Consider the following 22361-nt stretch of genomic DNA (forward strand, 5'->3'; position numbering starts at 1 on the left):
TAATCAATTAGCCGATCAATAAGCCTGTCAGTCAATATGTCGCTCTGTCACTCAGATGAGGTGTGTGTTTCCAATGGCATGGCATCCCTGACATATAGGAACTGTGTTGTGTATCTTCAAATCGGAGGAGAACTGCAATTCCCAGAAGCTCCATCAAATATTCACATGCATTATAGGGAGAGAGAGAAAGGGGGAGACCTTACAGAAAGATAAGAGTGATAAAATACATTTTAAAAAAGAGATTGTGAGTAGGGGGACGGAGGGAGGGAGGGAGGGAGGGAGGGAGGGAGAGATGGAGAGATGAGATTGGAGGAAGATGAAGGAATGAAATACCGATGAGGGAGCGGACAGACAGTGGGTGATGGAAAAAGAGAAACAATGAGAAGATGATGAGAGGGGAGCTAAAGGAGGAAACAGTAAGAGAGGGAGAGCGACTGAGAGAGAGAGAGAGAGAGAGAGAGAGAGAGAGAGAGAGAGAAAGAGAGAGAGAGTGGAGAGAGAATGTGTTTAATTATTCAGCATTACCCGTGTTCTCTATTTATGGCCCTTTTAGAGCAGCCAGGAGAAGCTAGGCTGCTATATATACACAACACTGTACGCACACAGGCAGGACGCTCCCTTAAGTACAGCTCACCAGGGTGGTTTCAACCCCAAAGAACAGGGGGAAAAAAAGAAGGAAAAAAAACATGGTTACATATTGATAAGAGAAAATGTGCAGAAGCGAGGGATGAAGATGAACAGAAAAAAACAAGAAAAAAAGATCCGCCACGGAGATGTAAGATGAGAAAGGAGGACAGAGGGCTAAAATTATCTTTTTTTATCACCACGGCTACTACTCTATCACTTTTCTTGGCCGAACTAATTTTCTTTTGTACTTTTTTTTTTTTCACAGAGAGAGAACACCACAACGAAAAAACATCAACCTGGAATCAACTTTCCAAGGCGTTTCTTTTAATTGAGATGAGATTTTGGGTGCGTGCGTGAGAGAGATGGAGAATGAGAAAAGAAAGGGCAAACTGTGGAGCTGATCTCTATCATTTAACTAGATGGGTTAATGGAATTGTTGATAAACCTGTTATCTCCTAGTCCCAGACACACATAGAAGTGCAGCTGCGGGGGTGCATTACTGGCCCTCCATCACCCATAACATAAAAACCCTGTGCTGAACATTACTTTCACACACACACACACACACACACACACACACACACACACACACACACACACACACACACACACACACACACACACACACACACACACACACACACACACACACACACACACACACACACACACACACACACACACACACACACACACACACACACACACACACACACACACACACACACACACACACACACACACACACACAGTCATCTATACTGTATACACACACATAAAAGGATGCATGCATGGTTACACAGGAACCAACATATCTCTAGCTTGATTACACATAGAAGGACATCTAGTTAAAACAACTGCAGCAGAATACAGTGCGCTGATTTTGCTGCAAGATAAATACCAAAGGGTCGTATTAGAGAAAAGGTGATTTAAAAAAAAATCATAGTAAATACGCTAAATAAAATATCAAATCTCAAATATGTTAACATCCCACAAAATGTATTTTTTTCTTTTTTTTTTAGCTTTTACCCGATGCATTTTCCCTTAATCCAACAGGCGTATTACAGTTTCAATAAGCCCACAGGTTGCCTGAATCTGTTTATACACAGAAATGAACAATTCAGTTTCAGTGAAAAACAGTAAATTGTGTCTAATCCAATAACAATAACGTGCACTATTAATCTTTATGCTTTTTCAAATATAATTCAACAAGGAAGAAAATAACAGAGAATGCCCCTGTAGAGGTGTTGTCTAGTGAGCGTATCGATTCTTGTTTTTTTTTATAGACTGCTGCGGCAAAACACTTGCAAGAAAAATATCATAGCAAAACTTGTTAAATTGCACTCTCTGCTGACAGCTACATCAGAGCCCCCCCTGGCCACTGAGGAAAAAAAACTGAATTTATTTTCAAGGAGCAAAAAAAAAAATCCTGTCTGACTTTAATCTTTACATCTGAGCAAAGATTCTGCACACTTGTGTTCACTCCACAGCACGCCGACAAGTATCCATTGATCCAAAGCTAAGATGTAGTAAGGTGTTTCTTATGTGCTATTTTTTTTTCCTTAACGTAAAAAAAAGCCAGAGCAATTCCAGTTCACTAATACCCGACAGGCTGAAGGTCAATTTATCATCTGGGTGACTCAGAGAGAGATTCACTAGCTCACTAGCAGTTGATCCTCTTCAGACGGCTGGCATAAAGCGGGGACCTGAAACGCATGAGGAATTTAAAATAGATGGCATTTTTTAAGCTCAAGCGGCTCTGCTCCTTGTCTGTATCCAATCTTTTCACAGTTCTCATCCGTATCTTCTATTACAGCACCAAAGGGGGAAATATTTGAAACCTAAAGAGCACCGCAATGCATTTTAGAAAGTTTTCTACCGTTTAGATATCTTGATTTGAACATGGTGGATATTAACCATTACAGGTGCAACTTCTATTAACCCATTGATGACTATGGCAATCTAGGATGCATGTCCTTAATGCCTGAGGGTTTTCTGAAAAAATAGTACAAATTGTCAAGTCTACCAAAACCTTAACATCTAAGCCTGTGTAGCACATAGAAACATGAAATAAAATACATTTAAAAGTTAAGGTTCACAGGTTTTATTTAAACATGCTCCCTTAGCGCTTACAAACCAACAAATATTTCTAAAAATCGTCAAAATTAGATGAATTAGAAAATTATTAAATATTGTTAATAAATAGATGCAATGTGTTGTGTGATTTTCGTCAGTAGTCTATAGTAGACCTTGATTCTGCGCACCAAACGCCACTAACTGTTCTGTCGCCGACATAGCTGGCGTATTTTTTTTATTATTTTGTTTTATTTTTTTATTTTTATTTTTTTGATTGACATGATTTTCGGCAAACCACACAACTTTTGGGTGGTCACGTGGTCTTCAAAAAATCAACAAAACCCACCTCATGTGTATTTGAACCAATGACAGTGCATTCTATGCTGGGAATGCCATGAAAATTAGATAAAGTAATAATGCTGCGCGACGCAGCATCAGGCAGGAGAGCCTATGTGGCATCGCGCAGCAGCCGTCATCAATGGGTTAATGATAGATGAATACAATGATAATTTTCTTAAATAAATAGAGAAATAATTGTTTTAACTGTTTGTTTAGTCCAAACAAGAACTCCAGATATTTGGTTTCCCTATGAAACAAAAAAGCTGCAAATCCTCATACACAAAAGGCTGGAAGAAGGGAATTTTTCCTTTCAAAAATTACTTAAATAGTTAATTTTTTCGAAATAGCTGTTGCTTAATTTTATGTTAATAATTACAGCTACTTTTAAAATTCAGCACATTTAAATAAGCCTTGTAGGCCAACTGCTTATCATATTTATCACCTAAAGGACACTTAAGAATGTGTAGTCAGTCACAGTAGCAGTTCATGCAATATAAGTATTTCCCTTTTGCCTAAAAAAAAACCACATATAAAAATCTATTGCACACAAAACTTGGTAGGTGTACACAAAAGGAAATTAAACAGCAGATTCTCTGTCAATCAACAGCAGTAATAGAACCAACTTTAGAATGGGCTCCATTAAGTATTATTATACACTGCCTGACAACCAATCACAAAGCACTATGGATCAGATGTATGGGGCTGCAGACAGACCCACCAGGCTGGTGCCGTTGCCATAGGCGCTCCGAGGCTCCCGGTTAATCTATAGGAACAGGCTCTGGGGTGAATGTCAGCCAGTAAATGAGCCGTGACTTTCACCAAGACAGCCGAGTCAGCAATAAATGGATACACATAACTCTCTTGCTCTCGATTCCTTTTGTATTTTTTCCACTTCATACACAAGCTTACACATGCACCCACAAACACACACACACACACACACACATACACTAAATTCGATGTAAGAATATTTCCAGAAGCGCGGGGAAGCATGTCCGACCTCCACCTGACCTTTCATCAGGCCCAATCAGCTGTAAGAACGGCTCTTCTCCATCACCAACCAACCTTGACTCTCTGCTCCGTTAAACCCACTCTCTCTCTCTCTCTCTCTCTCACACACACACACACAGTGACACACACACTAAATTCATGTGCTCACAAGGAGTGCCTTCCAATGCCTGTTACCTCCACAGAAAATAGAACACATGTTTACTCCACTAGCTCGAGGTGATTCACTGGTGCCACATCCTACAGAGTGTGGCAGGATGAAGCAGCAGCAGCAGCAGCAGTAGAAATCAGGAAAAGGAAGTGAAGTGAAGAACCATCGCGGGAGGAAGAGGAAGTTTGGGACAATGACAATGGGGCTTACAGATAGCCTTTTTCAAAACGACAGCGGGGGAAACAGCTGAGTCCAGCCGACAGCACTGAAAACCACAAGACCACAGTGACAGTGATGTCACAACGTCCAGACCGACTGAACACAACACTTCCTGTGTGAAACCCCCTGATAACAAAAAGACTCATCTGCACGAGTGAAGAATTGCATACATACCAAGTTGCGAGAGATATTTAGAAAGCAATGCAAACACAGCAGGAAAGTATAGAGAGAGAGAAAGACAAAGGGAGTAAGGGGAAACTCTCCTAAAAAAGCACTTTATTGTGCCCCAGTTTCCTGCGTCTCTCTCTAACTCTCTCTCTCTCTCTCTGCGTATAAGTGTCTTTTTTACATTCGCTCCATTTCTCTCAAGCTAGTGCTCCTGCTTTTATCTACTGTCGTCTCTGTTTCCTCTGTTAGCTTCCTTCATTATTCTTTATTCCATATAGGCTACTTGGAGAGAATATAGGCAAAAAGAAAAGCTGATAAGACAGTGGACATATTGGCAGACATATATAAAAAAATATGTATCAAGGTGTGTGTGTGTGTGTGTGTGTGTGTGTGTGTGTGTGTGTGTGTGTGTGTGTGTGTGTGTGTGTGTGTGTGTGTGTGTGTGTGTGTGTGTGTGTGTGTGTGTGTGTGTGTGTGTGTGTGTGTGTGTGTGTGTGTGATCTTACCTTGTACACTTGCCCATAGGTGCCATTTCCCACCAGCTCAACCAGCTCAAAGATGCCAGCAGGATCCTGGAAAGACAAAAGGAAATATCAAAAGGGAACATTAGGATGAGTAGGACTAATGTACAAGCGTTCATTCATACATTCAACTCAAAAGTACACTGTGAAAAAGTGTTCAGATTAAAATAATAAGATACAGCGTAGCTTAGGTCAGATTGACCATGACATAACCACATTAGTTGCATAGCTCTTGGGCCAGTGAGTCAGTCCAGACTAAAATATCTCAATAACTATCGGATGGATTGCCAAGAAATTGTCAACAGACATTTATGATCCAAATTATTTTAGTAATCTCTTGACTTTCCCTCTAGCGAGACCGGGGGAGGGGTTGACATTTTTGGTTTTAAATGAAATTTCTCCACAACTTTAGCCCACTGGAAGGCTTGTCATCAAATACTGTACAATCACCAGTGGTAATCCCATCGTAATGAATTTTAATAATTTTGGTGATCCCTTAACTTTTCATCCACTGCCATCGTTAAGTCAACATTTTTTATTTGGTCAATGCATTGAACTCTCCCATCAGCCTCAGATGTAGGGCTACATGTTGTTTTTAATGCTTTCTGGAAAATGCTAGCATGCCTGTTGCTAAACCTCAGCATGTTGGCATCGTGAACATGCTAACGGGAGCATTCAGCTCAAAGCGCTACTTGTCTTAAGTACATGCCCGCAGCAGACACACTACCATTGCTGGAGGCTCTTCATTCTTGTGTTATCCATGTTGCCACAATACTGTACTGATACTTGCATTTTTAACAATGCTGTTTGAGTTGAACCAAAGTACTTCTGATAACTTTCTCTATGAGCTCTCCTGGGTGTTGATACATCGGTCTGAAATGCAGCACTGGATTGTTTCAGGCGCGTGTCCAGAGGAGCTAATCATTTTAAAACCCACAGTCGCTAGGTTGCCAACACCGGCTGGACACAACGCATCTAGACAAGGAGCAACTCCAAACTGAGCACAAAACCCACTGACCCCTTCACACACACAAACACACCTCCCCCTTCCTCTCCGCAGCGTGTTGCTACGGCATTCCAACAATAGCTGGTATTCACCCTCTCTTTCTCTCTCCCTCTCTCTCTCTCTCTCTCTCTCTCTCTCTCTCTCTCTCTCTTTCTCTCTCCCTCTCACACTCTCTCTCTGCTCCACCAGCTTCTGTTCTTCTGCAACCAGCCCAAGTCCATCTATGTCTCTCTCACACCCTTTTATCTACACACTCTCTCTTCATTCCTTAACAGAGTCCAGGGCAAGTCCTTCTACTTTCCAACAGCTCTCCTCATCCCAACAGAGTCCCAGAAACACTGAGGCCCTGTTAGCAGCTCCTGCTTCGTCTATTTTCTCCCCCTGTATCCACCTTGATCTTAAAAACGTTTGCAAATGGCACATATAGTGAATTCCCAGCACACTGTCTTACTTGCAAAAGAGGTTTAATGGTTAGCAACTTTTTCGTAGTAGACCTTCATCAGACAAAATGGTTTGCGGTGTGGGGGGGATTCACTTTTTTGGCCCTGCTCTTCCCTCTCCTACGCACCTGTCTCAAATAACAGATGTGCTATCTACCCTTCTGTTTTGCCAATGTCACATATACCATCTCTTGTGTTGTCTAAAGTGTCTTCAAAACCGTGTACCTCATTCTTTCTGCCAAAGGTGCCTGCTGGCATGTAAGGGCCAAGTTCAGGGCCCTCATTTAGGCCTACACGACAACTCCATATCCATAGTGTCTACTATTTATCCCACATTTTAAATAATCTAATAACACACCTATGTGAGGTCATGCAGAATCACTACAAAAGGTTTCTATTGAGGATTATCTTACACTATACCAATACCCCAAGTCATTTCTGTCTGGGTTTTCTTTTTTATTCATTCTTCCTTTTACAAAATGACAATAGAATATCATCCAGGGATGAGCCAAAGAATATGTTTGAAAATGAGATGCCTCGACTAGGAGGCATAAAGCTAGAGGCTTTTCCTCTCACTGCTGATTCACCAGAATAAACTGGGTTATTGTGTAGTTCTGCATTTGGATTCGTGCACAGCTGGAGAGCGGACGATATTACATGATGATACCCTCTCCTCACGGACAATTCCCATCTCAATAAAGCATCTTTTCATATTCTACTCTGAAAAGCCACACACACACACACACACACACACACACACACACACACACACACACACACACTTTTTCCATCTCCGTCTCTCTTCTCTAACCTCTTCACATGTCTGCGCTGCGTCTGTCCTCTTTGTTGTTGCTTTCTCTTGTCAAGCTTTTCCACACTTCTCTTTCAATACATTGTCTGTGATTTGTTATGCAAACTTTGCTGGCGTGACATGAAAACAAGTACACAGAGAAGAAAATGACAAAGGATTGTGGAAGAAAGAAAACTTAATGGAAGAATCCTGGGTTCTACATTGCATTATTGTGTACATACTCAAGGTGTCTGTATGCATATCCTGTAGTGTCTTTGTAAAGGTTTACTTTTCCCTTTTTCTTCGGTTCTCTCTCTCTCTATCTCAGTTTTACCTCTCTCTCCCTGACTCTGTCTATATGTTTGTTTCTGTGGGTCTCAGCAGACCTGTCAACCTGTCAAGGCTTTCCGAACGCAGAGCCTTGTGCCTTTCTTGCCCTCGCCTTCCCCTTCCTGTCGTCTTTTTTTCCTTCACCATTCTCTCTCTCAATTTCTCTATCTATCTCTCTCTCTCTCTCTCTCTCTCTTTCTCTGTTTCTGTTTAGTGCAACAGACACACGCGCATTTGCTTTCCCCTTCACACATACAAACAGACAACGCCGACAAAACTCATTCTCTCACAGTCAGTCTCGAGTACATCCTCCCGCTGTCTCGCTCTCTCACACCTTACACACACACACACACACACACACACACACACACTGTGCCAGAAAGCACACTCCACCTCCTACACAGGGGCCAGCAGTGTACAAATGCTCTAACAAAGTACGAAGAGTGTGGGTCTATCTAAACGCGTCTGCATGTGTGAAAAAGAGAGAGACTGCTATAGCCTCTTTCTATAAAGCACGTAGCAGCATTCTGAATCTGCAAGCAGTGGGACTGTGCTATAATGCCTAAAGAATATGCAGGTGGATTCTTTTTTCCTCCGCTCACTTCCTTATTCTCTCTCCAAGTGTGTGTGTTTGTGTTTGGCAGCTGTGTGAAGAATGTCCTCTCAGAGCTGCATACAAAGTTCTGACAGCAGCAACTCCCGAGACACAACATCTTGAGAATGCACTTTCTTCTTGCTTTCTTATGAAACGGACACGTGTAGATGATAAAATAATAATAAATGAATCCTTGCATATACACACACACACACACACACACACACACTCTGGTACATGCTGTAAATGCATTGGCATATCAGGAACCACAAGCACCGGAGGAAACATGATGCAAGGCATGCATGTGGAACCTCTTCCTTCTTCTCCGTGCACAACATACAGAGTGGGTGTTGTTGCGGCCGGAGAAAGAACTGAGCCTTTTTTTTGCTGCTCCACTTCATACATGTCCTGAGGCTCACTGATAAAAATGTAGCACGGTATCATTCATATTTTATAGGCCACTCACTAGCAGAATCAGCTCTCAGCCAGCAGCAGCAGCAGCAAGCAGGCTTCGGAAAGTGCGTCTGCTGCACGTGTGCGCATGACTGTGTGACTGTGTGTCCGCGGTTTGAAGTTACTGATGACTGGAGCGATTATACCCCGCCTTCCTCTTTTTTTCTATCGTTTTGTGTTCCTTTGCCTTCTGAGGCCTTGGCCAGCATCACATGACTGACCTCACTGGTGGCCGATGAATCACGCTGTGCATGTGTCTGGGGTGAAGCAGGTCAAAGAACAGTGACACATTAAAGCTATAGTGGGTAACTTTTTTCCGATAAATGAATGTTGGTTACGTTCAAGCCATTGCCCAATAAGTAGACAAAGTTGACTAAGTCCATCAGCTTCACGAAACTATTTCTACATTTCTCAGTATGGCAGTGTAAACAAACTGGTTTTATCATCAGTGACTTGAAGATGTAGTGACCTCTCTCACCACCGAGCTAGAAGTCAGAAAAAGAGCATGGTTATCCTGCTAGCATTCAGTGCAAATCTGACAGCATGGCAGTCAATTGTCATAGATGGCCAATACGTTTAATCTTTCTGTACACATCTAGCACAAGATGCCACAAGAAGAGAGATTTTCCCTCTGATATTATAGTACACTCACAGATCTTAATTCTGTTTTGGTCATAATAATTTGTTTTTACTTATTTCTGACATTATTGACATGGGGTTTCGTGCAAAAGTAGGATGAAGTAGGATTAACTTTGGGCATAAAGACCTCTGCGGCGTTGGATCCACTCTTTTCTTTGAACTGGGGATATTGGTCCATGAGCAGCAGGCTAGGCCATTAGAAAATAATGGCTTTTAGAGTGCAGGGCTGCAGTTGTTGTTGTGAAAGCCACTTTACAACATGTGTGAGGGCCTTCACTGACTAGCATTCATTCTTTCTTTCATTGCTCGACCTAACCTTAATCCTCCCCGCTACATTCCTAACCTTAACTCTTACCTAACCTAAAAGCACAGCCCTATAATTCAAAACCAAAATAAATGACTTGCATTCAATTCCATCCATCAGCAAAACAGCATTCGATGGTGGGACTCAATTGACCAGAATGCACACATAAGCATTTCAGGTCAAGATTTCCTTAGAAAAACAATGCACCACAACTGCTGAGAAGTTATAATTGAACATTTATGTGGCGACAACATACTGTCAATGTAACCCATCTTTTGATCAACGCCTACAACAACAGGTTTTAATATCTGGGTTGGGATAGTGCTCTCTCAAATCCTACCATTGTGTTGCGGGTCATATTTGACCCATTTAAGCTTCGAGTTGGAGAAAAGCGGCTTCCTTTCATGTAATGAAGGATCGTGTGACGTACACAATGGCTTTAAATATACATCAGAGGGCCTTGAATCCCTTTGCATTGATGACTAAAGAAATCATGTGAGCTGATTGAGGAAGCTGAGCCCCCATATCAATTATTAATGCACTGTCACTTGTCATATTCTGAGGAGCACTCGAGACCATCCCTACACTTTTAAGATTTAGTGTGGGACTCTCCATTGTTTTTATTTTGTTGTCTGACTCAAAATTCTGATTCCTTAAAAAGGTGCTACGAGGAACTTTTAAATATCTCTGAAACGGTCTAATTTTTCCTCTGATGATCATACATTACATGTAACAGCAAACGAGACCATCGGTGCAAAGAAATGCTATTTGTATATAGTTTTTCTGAATGCCTTTGTCATGGGTACGCTCACCAAGGAACAACAGCTGTCGTGGTTAAAACACTACCGCTTATGTCCAAAGAATTAACACAAACTGAAAGTTCCTCAATTTCATATCAAGAAAAGAGGGACGTGAAAACAACAGGTGCTTTGACTGAAGGTTGAGCTGTAAAATCCAAGTTAAGACAACCACACCTGTTAACCAACGGATCAATGGATTTTTTTGGTTCGTCTTTTCAGCCAAGTCAAATTGAATTATGGAAACAGAGAACAAAGAGCTCGCTGTAGCCATGCAACACAGAATGTATTTGGCACAGATAGCTTGGCATGCAATGTCTGTGTATTATTTTGGGCTTAGAATGAAGCATTTCTATCAACAATCAATCACACACCACACACCCACAAAGACACACTTGAATCGACAGTATCGACAAGTGACATGTGGATTTGCAGGAAATAAAATGTTAAGATGAATGGAGAAAAGTGTTTGTGTGTGAGCACATTTCCCAAGGTAAAAACACCAGCAGTGCAATAAATGCATATCAGCCTCTCACTAAAGCAGAAATAAATCAGTGCACATGCGAGCAATCTAATCTGTGAGGTTGTCCTCATCACGCGGTGACACAAATTAAAGAGATAGATAACAATCTCTAAACAAACTGCATTCATTACACAGAGAGAGGAACAAAGCAATGAGTCCTCCGTGTTCACGCAGAAGTAATGAAAGGAACTTCTTAGACCTACTTAACATTGGTAGCACACACAAATAAACCATCTATCTTCTTGTAAGCGATAGGGCTACTACAGCCCAATATTGTTTTCATTATCAGTTAATCTGTTGATTCTGTTTCATTTTAATTAATGAATTCCTTAGACTAGCATTACATTTTCAGATCTGGCTTCCAGCAAATGCACAACATTGTCCCCTATAAATCACTGCAAAAATACCTGCAAATATAACTAATATTTTTTTTTGATTGACCACTTATATAGCCGTCAATTGCCAGTTGATTAACCTCTTCAACACTAGTTCAATGTATGAATGTATGTGATAATGATTTCACTAAGCCTCAAAACATCTATTCGCAAGTAAAAAGAAAAACACACTCTTCTGTTGGGGCTTTTCACTCTGTGTTTTCAATATGCATTCTTGCACTTTTAAAGCAAGACTAAGTACTGAATTTTCCAAACATTCCTCACGGAGAGAGAGAGAGAGAAGTCAAGTTATGACTGTATCAACCAGACCCTGAACTGAACATTTCTATTTATACTGTCGATAGATAGAGTGCTACAGAGTTGTGGTCTGCTCATTGCTTTGGTTGTGCTGTCAAAACGTTACTGTTTTCATTCATCGTTACTTCGCTCCAATGGCAGGTAGCCGGTTTCAGCAAAAAGCTCTGAATAACCGTATGCTACCGTATGCTACTTGCCCGTCACAAAAACAAAGTAACCGACTAGTTAGCGGACATCAAAACAAAGCTAAAATGAGAGTGAATATTGGACTTAAATTTCTCACGTAGCTAAAAACAAGGCTCCAAATGAATGCTAATGCTGCTCTGTATCTGCATGGTGGATGTGTCAATGAGCACCTGTTTGCTAACAAGTTCGCCCTGTCAACTGTAGGAGCTGATAGTATGTTGATAATGTGTTTTAAGCTTGTTTTGTTTCTATCCAAGTAGCCACAAATTTTTTTATCAATGCTGCATTAAGATTAAGAGTTAATTCTTCCGCATATTTTTTGGAGATTGATGGCACCTTGGCACTGCATGTATTGTGTTGAAGGAGTAAAAACTTCCAACTTTGTGACACTCAAAGTATTCAGAACAATAATGGCGGAAACTAATACAAAACTCAAAACTCTGGCTGGTTCTTCTCTGGATCATGTATGTTGGCCTACTGCTGAGTATCTAAAGTATATATGTCTGTGCACTAGACAGCACCCAGGTGAGTGCAGTTATTGTCTATAGAAAGTGAATCAAAGAGAAGTGAGTGAGAAGGAAGATTGAATTAAGAGACCCCTAAGAGGATGATGGCAGTCATGCTGGGGCCGGGTCTGCCTCTTATAAAACACCACTTACACTTTAACAACATGGGCTCACTCACCACTGCTGGAGTATATAGCAGCCTAATTCCCAGTACGTCTCACCAAGACACGAACTGAACATTAGCACGAGTCAGCCCTGAATCACAGACATACAAGATGAGTTTGCCCTCAGTTTTGCTAATGAACCCATCCTCTGTTCCTTCTATTCCCTGCCCACTCGTCGAACCACACCTCCTTCTCCTGTCATCCCTCCATCATTCACCTTTTCTTCTCAATTTCTGCCTGTCCCTCTCTCCATCTCTTGTCATTTCAATCCATCTTTTTTTCTCTTTCCTGCCCTTTCTGCACCACGTGAGTCACATACACAACGGAGAGGGGACTCTTTCTCCTGCACACAAACTTTGCTTACACCAATTTCGAACCTCTGGTGATTTTCTTTTAGTTTTTTTTTTGTTGGCTGAAAACATAAACCAACTTCCACTACACCACTTCCTGTGTTCGAAAGGATTTTTTTCCCAGGGATAAACCTGTCCTCTCCCTGAGTATTTAGGACAACATAACCTTCCTGGGCTTTGGGTATAATACTGCAGGCTGAATCCCCCCTAGATTCTCACATCAGCTGGTGATCAAGTACAAAGAAAGGGCACTTTGCAGATAAACGTTTAGCGCATACTAATTTAATCGGACACATTCAAACACGGAACTTCTTCTTCTTTTTTTTTTCAGTGTACACCCAGCCAACTTCTACATCTCTCAGTGCTTGTACGAGAGAATTAAAGACGGCTCCATCAGTGACTTGGGGGCGAGAAAATAGGTCAACTAGAAGCAGGCAGGCAGGCAGGCAGAGTAGAAAGAGGGAGGGTCGGAGGGAGGGAGAGGGGGCATTTCTCAGCGACAGACTGCCATACAGTATATGGACTATTCATGAATAAGCTCTGTGTAAGCCTTGGGCACTGCTGTGGCCCTGTTACTATGGCGTCCATGGTTGGGGGGCAGAGGAATGTGGCCTTACTGGGCAACAGGGACAGAGAGAGAGAGGGAGGGAGGGAAGAAGGGAGGGAGGGATCTGGAGAGGGGGGGTCTTTGCTTTAGACTACTTTAGTCACTGGTCACATCTCCACCTTTAAGCCCAAGTGCAGCCTCTGTCGCTTTCTTCTTGGCCTCTCATTGTCCCCTCCCTAAGTCTCCCTAAGCTCCATTCACTTTCAGCACGTCCCGTCTTCCTCCCAGAATCCATCACTCTCTTCCTCCCCTGCTTTCTCCGACCGTGTCACTGTGTGTCCTCTTTCATCCTCACCTTTTTTCATCTCCGATCTCACACCTGCAGTACCCCGCATAGCACATTTGGCGTGTGTGTGTGTGTGTGTGTGTGTGTGTCACACTACTGTGGCTAAACTTCCCTGCTGGTTTACCATCTGTTGCTGCTCTTGTCAGCTGACTGGACCAAGCCCTGTGATTGTGACCCGTGCGCATCACTTTACATAAAAACCACTGTCTGTATAAAAACCCACAGCGTTTTATTGGGCCTCTGAGTTATCCTTGTGAGTCACATACCGAAATAGGGAAATAGTGTTGACATCTCTGTGCGACTGCCTCTAAGGTAACTCTGGCCTTATTCCCCTGCTTCAGTGAATATACATGCACCGTGTATACAGGTGCTGCCAGGGGTGGACGTGTGACACCGGCAAAACGTCAGAGAGCCGACTAGGCATAAGAAACAAAAAGTAAAACAGAGAAAGAGTAAAGAGAAAAAAAAGAGGAAAAGTGCAGAGACAGCAAACACGAAAAGCCACTTCCTTCTCACTACACTTTACTTCCCACTGAGTTCTGTCTGTCTGTCTGTCTTTGTTTTGGTGTGTGTGTGTGTGTGTGTGTGTGTGTGTGTGTGTGTGTGTGTGTGTGTGTGTGTGTTGGACAGTGTGCCTGTAAGAGCAGCCAAGTGCTAGACAGAGCTCTGCCCTCTGAACCTCCCCCATCACACCCTACATTGAAAAAACAATCCCCCCATAACCACCATCACCCGTGCCAGTATCATTATCACCCCCCACCCCACACAAACACTCTCCCCACCACGCCACAGACAGCTGACCTACTTCCTGTCTAGCCAGTCCAGTGGTTGACTGTACATTCATCTAAAACTCTGTGTGTGTGTGTGTGTGTGTGTGTGTGTGTGTGTGTGTGTGTGTGTGTGTGTGTGTGTGTGTGTGTGTGTGTGTGTGTGTGTGTGTGTGTGTGTGTGTGTGTGTGTGTGTGTGTGTGTGTAAAAGGCACAGATGAGGAGAGAGATGTAGACAAAGGTATAGACAAAGAACGTATACTGTAAATAGATGGAGATCCTGTCCAAACATGTTGAGAGATTAGCACTAACAAATTTCTTCAAGACTGGTGACTGGGTGTGTGTGTGTGTGTGTGTGTGTGTGTGTGTGTGTGTGTGTGTGTGTGTGTGTGTGTGTGTGTGTGTGTGTGTGTGTGTGTGTGTGTGTGTGTGTGTGTGTGTGTGTGTGTGTGTGTGTGATAAAAAGGCACAGATGAGGAGAGAGATGTAGACAAAGAACGTATGCTGTAAATAGATGGAGATCCTGTCCAAACGTGTTGAGAGATTAGCACTAACAAATTTCTTCATGACTGGTGACTGGGTGTGGGGGTGTGTGTGTGTGTGTGTGTGTGTGTGTGTGTGTGTGTGTGTGTGTGTGTGTGTGTGTGTGTGTGTGTGTGTGTGTGTGTGTGTGTGTGTGTGTGTGTGTGTGTGTGTGTGTGTGTGCGTGCGCGTGTGCGTGCTCGTGCTCATGTGTGTGTGTGTGTGTGTGTGTGTGTGTGTGTGTGTGCCTTCTGTGGTAACCCGTATTTTTCACCTTCAGCTTAAGTAGTCATAACATAAAAACTTTCTCTAGAATTTTTTGAATGAAGGATTTGAAATGACAAGAGACGATTGTGACGCACCTGTTCTATTCCTATCTACTGGCATTTTGCAATTCTTGATTGATTGTTATCTAATGTTTGTTTACACTGAGGGAAAATACATATTGTTTTATGGGCGCATAATTAGACTTAACTTTTTATTTTTTCATTATTCAGGTTCACACAAAGCTTCGTCATCATCAGATCTGTGGGGTTTTAAGCCACACATGCGACATACAGTGTGAAAGTCCCATTCTTCTAACCAATCAAATTCTACAATTTCTTAAGATGTCCTGTTTTAGAAAAATTTATTAAACTATCTCCACATAAACTTTCAGGTTCCGTCTCTCTCTGTTAATACGCTAGTTTTGTATTTCACTGTCCAATGTTAACAACTGAAGAGACTACGGTACTCATACATATCCACACTGTCAAATCCAGGAGAGTGCCACTCTCCGGGAAAGCATGTGAGCATTATTAGTATGTGTGGTGTGTCCTTGGAGTTGCCCCCTGAGTCACGGTGAGACACAAGAGCTTGACATCATGCCTTTGACAGAACAGGATATGCATTCTCTCTCTCTCTCTCTCGTTCTACTTTCCAGTCTGCCTTTTCTCTTCTGAAAACATGCTACATACTGCAGGTGTAAAAACCCCAAAAAAGTGGCACTTGTTGTCGACAAATTCTTTCACTCCCCCCTTGAGCCAGGGAGGTGGGCAGAGAGAGAGAGAGAGAGAGAGAGAGAGAGAGAGAGAGAGAGAGAGAGATAATGCAAAGAGACAAGAGCGGCTGGCAGATAGACAGGGAGGTGCATTCAGTCAGTCAGGCAAAACAAGATGCGGGGAAATATGGGCGATAGAAATGATAGAAAAAGGGAGGAGCAGCCTCCCCTGATAAATGGATGAGCAGTTGTGTGGCCGTAGCCAGAAATATAGAGATATAGAGACAAGCAAGAGAGAGACACAATGAAGGGCATAAAAAAATCGACATGCGGGTCGCAATCAAGCAGACGAGGAAACAGGTGAATGCAGGCAGGCAGACAAGGACTGCACTGTGCGTGTGCATGTGCGCGCGCATGTGTGTGTGTGTGTGTATGTATGCGTGTGTGTGTGAGTGATGTGGTTTCATTTCTTAGAACAGCAAACAGGTCTTTAGCTAAAGCCCTTATTTTTCTCATGTGTGTTGTTCAGCATCCCTCACTTGTGTGCAGCTGACTATCAGCCAGACACCCACACATTAGAACACTGGAACACACACACACACACACACTCAGAATAACACACACCGTGCCCAGTGATGCGAAAACATGTGTATCCACGCATAAAGAGAAGCGCAGGAGGCTGTCTGTGTGTCTGTGTGTCTGTCTGTGAGTGTGTTATGGTTGCAGCAGCAACTGCATGAACAAAAGAACTGGCTATTGCAGCATGCAAAGCTTCTGCTTTTATGGAGAGGTAGGCTACTACTGTACATTGACTACAGGTTGGCAGACTCTCTCGCTCTCGCTCTCTCTCTCTCACACACACACACTAACAACACACATACACACACAGCAAATATCTACAAAAACAGCAAGAAGAGTTTAACATTAAGAGGGCAGAATGCTGGAGTTGCGTCTCACTCTCTAACACACAAGCCAAAAGAAACAGCGGTGTGTGTGTGTGTGTGTGTGTGTGTGTGTGTGTGTGTGTGTGTGTGTGTGTGTGTGTGTGTGTGTGTGTGTGTGTGTGTGTGTGTGTGTGTGTGGGAGAAATAGGTTAAATTCCACTGCTGTCTGAATCAAGGCTGATTTGCCCATAATAGGCTGGCCTGCCTGGGCCGAGAAAAATGACACACAAACGGCCCTATCCAGGTCAGCAGAATCCCAACTACAACCTCAGCTCACAACATCACACACACACACACACACACACACACACACACACACACACACACACACACACACACACACACACACACACACACACACACACACACACACACACACACACACACACACACACACACACACACACACAAACACACACACACCATCGACCCTTCCTGTTACCGACTTGAATGAAGATAAAGTCTCGGCAGCTGTCACGGTAGTTAATGTCTATATATAATTTGATCTATAATTTGACACATTGTGGCGGCCCTGGCTGCTACCCGGGCCGACCGGTGTCTCCCACACATCCGCCTCTCTCTCTCGCAGTCCTCTGCTCTCCTAACCGGTAGCTATTCGGGGAAAGCTGTCAGGTGCAAGAGAAGGAGATATGCACGCACATGCACGGCACGCGCGCGCACACGCGCGCACACACACACTCATCCAAACCGTTTCCATCAGATTTAAGCAACATTTGAAAAACGTAAAAATAAATAAAAAATAGAAATGTCACAACATCTTACCCTCAAAGCAGAAAGGTCAATTTCGTCCAGACTTCGAGCTGGAGAGTCACTCGCCATGATGGAGGACACAAACACACACACCAAAATAAAAAAACCTTCTTAGTTGCCAGATATCCCGAAACGTCCTCTGCTGTCACGAGCGTGTGGTCCTCTGTATAGCCAACTGCTCAAGCTGGAGCTACACTGTCCCCTCCTCTCTCTCTCTCTCTCTCTCTCTCTCTCTGTCTCTCTCTCCTAGAAAGTGATGTCTCAGCGAGCGACGAAATAACAACCAGCAGTCTCTCTCCTCCGGGTCGGCAGCGGGACGTGCCTCGGGCCGCTAGAGCTCAATCGTCGGGTGGTTTGGAAGCAATGAGGGCGTCTCGTGCATCGTCATCACCGCCCGGTCCATGTCTGTCTGCCTGCGGGAATGATGTATAAACGGTACACGGAGAGAGAAGTCAAGCACCACCGTGGAGAAATTCGTCCGCTGCTGCTCGTGCTCGTATTGCAGCCGCCGCCAGTGACAGCCAGTGAATGTAGAGATGGAGGGAGGGGGCAGCGCATTGCCTCCTGCCCCGGCTAACCACGCCTGTTACTGGGCGGGGTTTGGTGAGGGAAGAGCAGGGACTCCCAAACTTATTTTGTTTTTTGTTTTTTTTAAAGATCTATAATATCAAACCAAATGCAATGTTGTTCAAAGACACGATGACCTCAACGAAACGCTGGCTATTTAGATTTCAAATGTTTTTTAATTAGGTATTTCTTTATTTTATCTATTTTTTATTTGTATTTTTTAGGAATTTTTTTGTGATAGTGTATTTTTTATTTTATTTTGGTTAATTTTCATTAATTTTTCAATTAAAAAGAGACAGGCAGAGAGAGGCAGGTGTTCTTTATGTAACCATCATTAAATATTTCCAAAGAAGGAGAGAGGGTGTGAGCAAATTTCCACATAACTCATTACACTTTTACTTGACAGTTCTGGTTGATTGATTAATTGCTGAGTTGGCCATGACAGTGGATTTCATTGGAATAAACAGTTTTGTTTTTGAAGGGTAACCCATGTTGCATGCACTCCAATCTATACGCAGCAGGATACAATCACTGTTCTCAATTACTGTACTTTTTTATTAAAATGTTTGTATGAAAAAAAACAGAAGGTCTATTAGACTTCCTATTCCCAAATCCCACTGCTGTCTGAATCAAGGCTGACTTGCCCATAATAGGCTGGCCTGCCTGGGCCGAGAAAAATGACACACAAACCTCCCTATCCAGGTCAGCAGTATCCCAGCTACAACCTCAGATCACAGCATCACACACACACACACACACACACACACACACACACACACACACACCATCGACCCTTCCTGTTACCGACTTGAATGAAGATTAAGTCTCGGCAGCTGTCACGGTAGTTAATGTCTATATATAATTTGATCTATAATTTGACACATTGTGTATAATTTTTTTTTTCTAAAGATCTATAATATTAAACCAAATGCTATGTTGTTCAAAGACACGATGACCGTAATGAAACTCTGGCTCTTTAGATTTCAAATGTTTTTTTAATTAGGTATTTTTTTATTTTATCTGTTTTTTATTTTTTAGGACATTTGTGTGTGATAGTGTATTTTTTTATTTTATTTTGGTTCATTTTCCTTCATTTTTCAATTAAAAAGAGACGGGCAGGGGGCGCCCTTAGCTCAGTTGGTAGGGCGTCCCCCCCCCCCATGGGCCTCCGCCAGCAGTGGACCCGGGTTCGATTCCAGCCCGCGGTCGTACTCTGCATGTCACTCCCCTTTCTGCCCCATTTCAACTCTGTCTCTACACTGTCAATAAAGCATAAAAATGCCAAAACAAATAGAGACAGGCAGAGACAGGCAGGTGTTCCTTATACCTATCAATAAATATTTCCAAAGAAGGAGAGCTCATTATACTTCATCTTGACAGTTCTGGTGATGATTGAATAATTGCTGCAACATGTTATGTTATGTAAGAGTTGGCCGTGACAGTGGATTTCATTGGAATAAACAGTTTCGTTTTTGAAGGGTAACCCATGTTGCATGCACTCCAATCTATACGCAGCAGGATACAATCACTGTTCTCAATTACTGTACTTTTTATTAAAATGTTTGTATGAAAAAAAACAGAAGGTCTATTAGACTACCTATTCCCATTATGCCAGTGTGGATCATAGCTTTAGTATTTGAGACTTTTGCATTGATCATAGTCAAGTCATAATGCTCAAAGTTTTCTCCACATTTTCCTGAAAACAATTATAAGCCAAACCTTGATAACAACAAAGGTTTTATACAATCAACTTAAAGGAATACTTCACCCATACGGAACCAGCGTTCTATCATTATAAAATAACTATTATAATATAATGAATGAGGTTTTTCTTCCCTCAGTCTTCCCTTAGTCTTCCCTTGGCCCAGCTGTCCTGTTAATCCTAACCCTTACTGTGATGTCACAAGAAGGAAACTGTAGGGTTAGACAGTGAGACCATAAAACACTCTTTCTTTCTTTTCTCAGGCAAAGATGATCCGATTGAATTTTATTTTTTTTGCACATTTATACTACATAGGATCTCCGAGTTCAATACACCTTCATATTCCAACCGGTGAAGTAAGTCTTTAAAGAATACTTACTAATAGAACAATGAATATAGACTCTACATTAACATTTCTCAATTTACAACTGTTCCTCCAACTTACCAAAGAGCTGGAAGTAACATCATGCTTGCAAATCAAAAAGTTATCAATGCTTTTATTTATATAAATGACAAACAATAGGATAGATAGAGATGCATGGAACCTAACAATGTCATTCTTCTTTTTGCTGTTGTGTCAGAAGAGAATGCGGGTAAAAGTATGGCTGCCATATTCTGCCTAAACAGGAGCTGTGATTTCGGAAACCCAATCTAGATAGTGAGTCTTCAGTTACAACCAAACATGTAACCATAGACAAACTACTATGTTTACTACTATGCTCCCAGTATCAGCATTGACGGTTCTTTATGTAACCCTTACATAATCTTCTCAGGTGTGAGCCATTTTTCCACAGAAGTCTTACCATGACTTTCCAGTTCTGATGCATGATTGGATCAACTGCTGCGTTCCACATCATTTGAAAACATCAATCTGTGGTCTAAATCCCTGGCACAAAAAAAACAAAGAACCTGTTATGTTAAAAAGGAGTTTGCACTGTCAGTGCGATTCTCTAGAATGAACAGTGAACTTGTTGACTCTAACCCAGAGTGTGTTGCTAATGGGGATTCTAATAAATCAAATCAAATCAATGGGCGGCTATTGGGTGTGAGCAAATTTCCACATAACCCATTACACTTTTACTTGACAGTTCTGGTTGATTGATTAATTGCTGAGTTGGCCGTGACAGTGGATTTCATTGGAATAAACAGTTTCGTTTTTGAAGGTTAACCCATGTTGCATGCACTCCAATCTATACGCAGCAGGATACAATCACTGTTCTCAATTACTGTACTTATTATTAAAATGTTTGTATGAAAAAAACAGAAGGTCTATTAGACTACCTATTCCCAAATCCCACTGCTGTCTGAATCAAGGCTGACTTGCCCATAATAGACCAGCCTGCCTGGGCCGAGAAAAATGACACACAAACCACCCTATCCTATTCCCATTTTTACTGTAACCCTTACATAATCTTCTCAGGTGTGAGCCATTTTTCCACAGAAGTCTTACCTTGACTTTCCAGTCCTGATGCATGATTGGATCAACTGCTGCGTTCCACTGCTCTTACTGCTCTTTAAAAAAAATGAAGATACCATTCCAAATGTTCAGGCATATGTTTGAGTAGAATGAACATTTTGGCTTTATAATAAAAACTGCTGACAACATTACTACCAAATTCCAATACATTTTTTGTCATTAAGAGCATTTTCAATAAGTTTTGTAGAGATGTAGATTGAAGAAAAATCCAGACTGGTCTCTTAATTTTTTCCGGAGCTGTAAATGCTTGTTTAAAAAAAAACAGAGGGTCTATCTAAAAAAACGACCTTTGCTTGACACCTCTGATGCCATGTCTTTCATCATGACATTGAGACTTTTGCATTTATAACAACAAAAGGTATAGATCACATAGAAAATCTCAAATATAAAATCAGTTATCACACATAAGATCCTCAATCTGAAACAGCCTGGTAAGAAGAAGAAGAAGAAGAAGAAGAAGAAGAAGAAGAAGAAGAAGAAGAAGAAGAAGAAGAAGAAGAAGAAGAAGAAGAAGAAGAAGAAGAAGAAGAAGAAGAAGAAGAAGAAGAAGAAGAAGAAGAAGAAGCATGTTTTAGGGTTTCTGGACCCATAATCCCACCAATAAATGTGCCTAAATGCAAGTCATGCAGTGAAACAAGATATTGTGGGGTGGCGTTTCTCAATTTACAACTGTTCCTCCAACTTACCAAAGAGCTGGAAGTAACATCATGCTTGCAAATCAAAGAGTTATGAATGCTTTTATTTATATAAATTACAAACAATAGGATAGATAGAGATGCATGGAACCTAACAATGTCATTCTTCTTTTTGCTGTTGTGTCAGAAGAGAATGCGGGTAAAAGTATGGCTGCCATA

General features: G+C 42.0%; 1 protein-coding gene across 1 annotated transcript in view; it reads right to left on the reverse strand.

Moving 5' to 3' along the window:
- The window catches only part of tnika (TRAF2 and NCK interacting kinase a), a 69912-nt gene extending 51642 nt beyond the window's left edge, over nt 1-18270 (reverse strand). The window contains 2 exon segments of the mRNA XM_080042335.1: nt 5095-5160; nt 17774-18270. Of these exon segments, the coding sequence (XP_079898461.1) occupies nt 5095-5160; nt 17774-17830 (123 nt within the window). The 5' untranslated portion in view covers nt 17831-18270.
- Between the last annotated feature and the right edge of the window lie 4091 nt (nt 18271-22361).

This window comes from Ammodytes marinus (genome assembly GCF_949987685.1).
Source record: "Ammodytes marinus genome assembly, chromosome: 15".
NCBI classification, from domain to species: domain Eukaryota; kingdom Metazoa; phylum Chordata; class Actinopteri; order Uranoscopiformes; family Ammodytidae; genus Ammodytes; species Ammodytes marinus.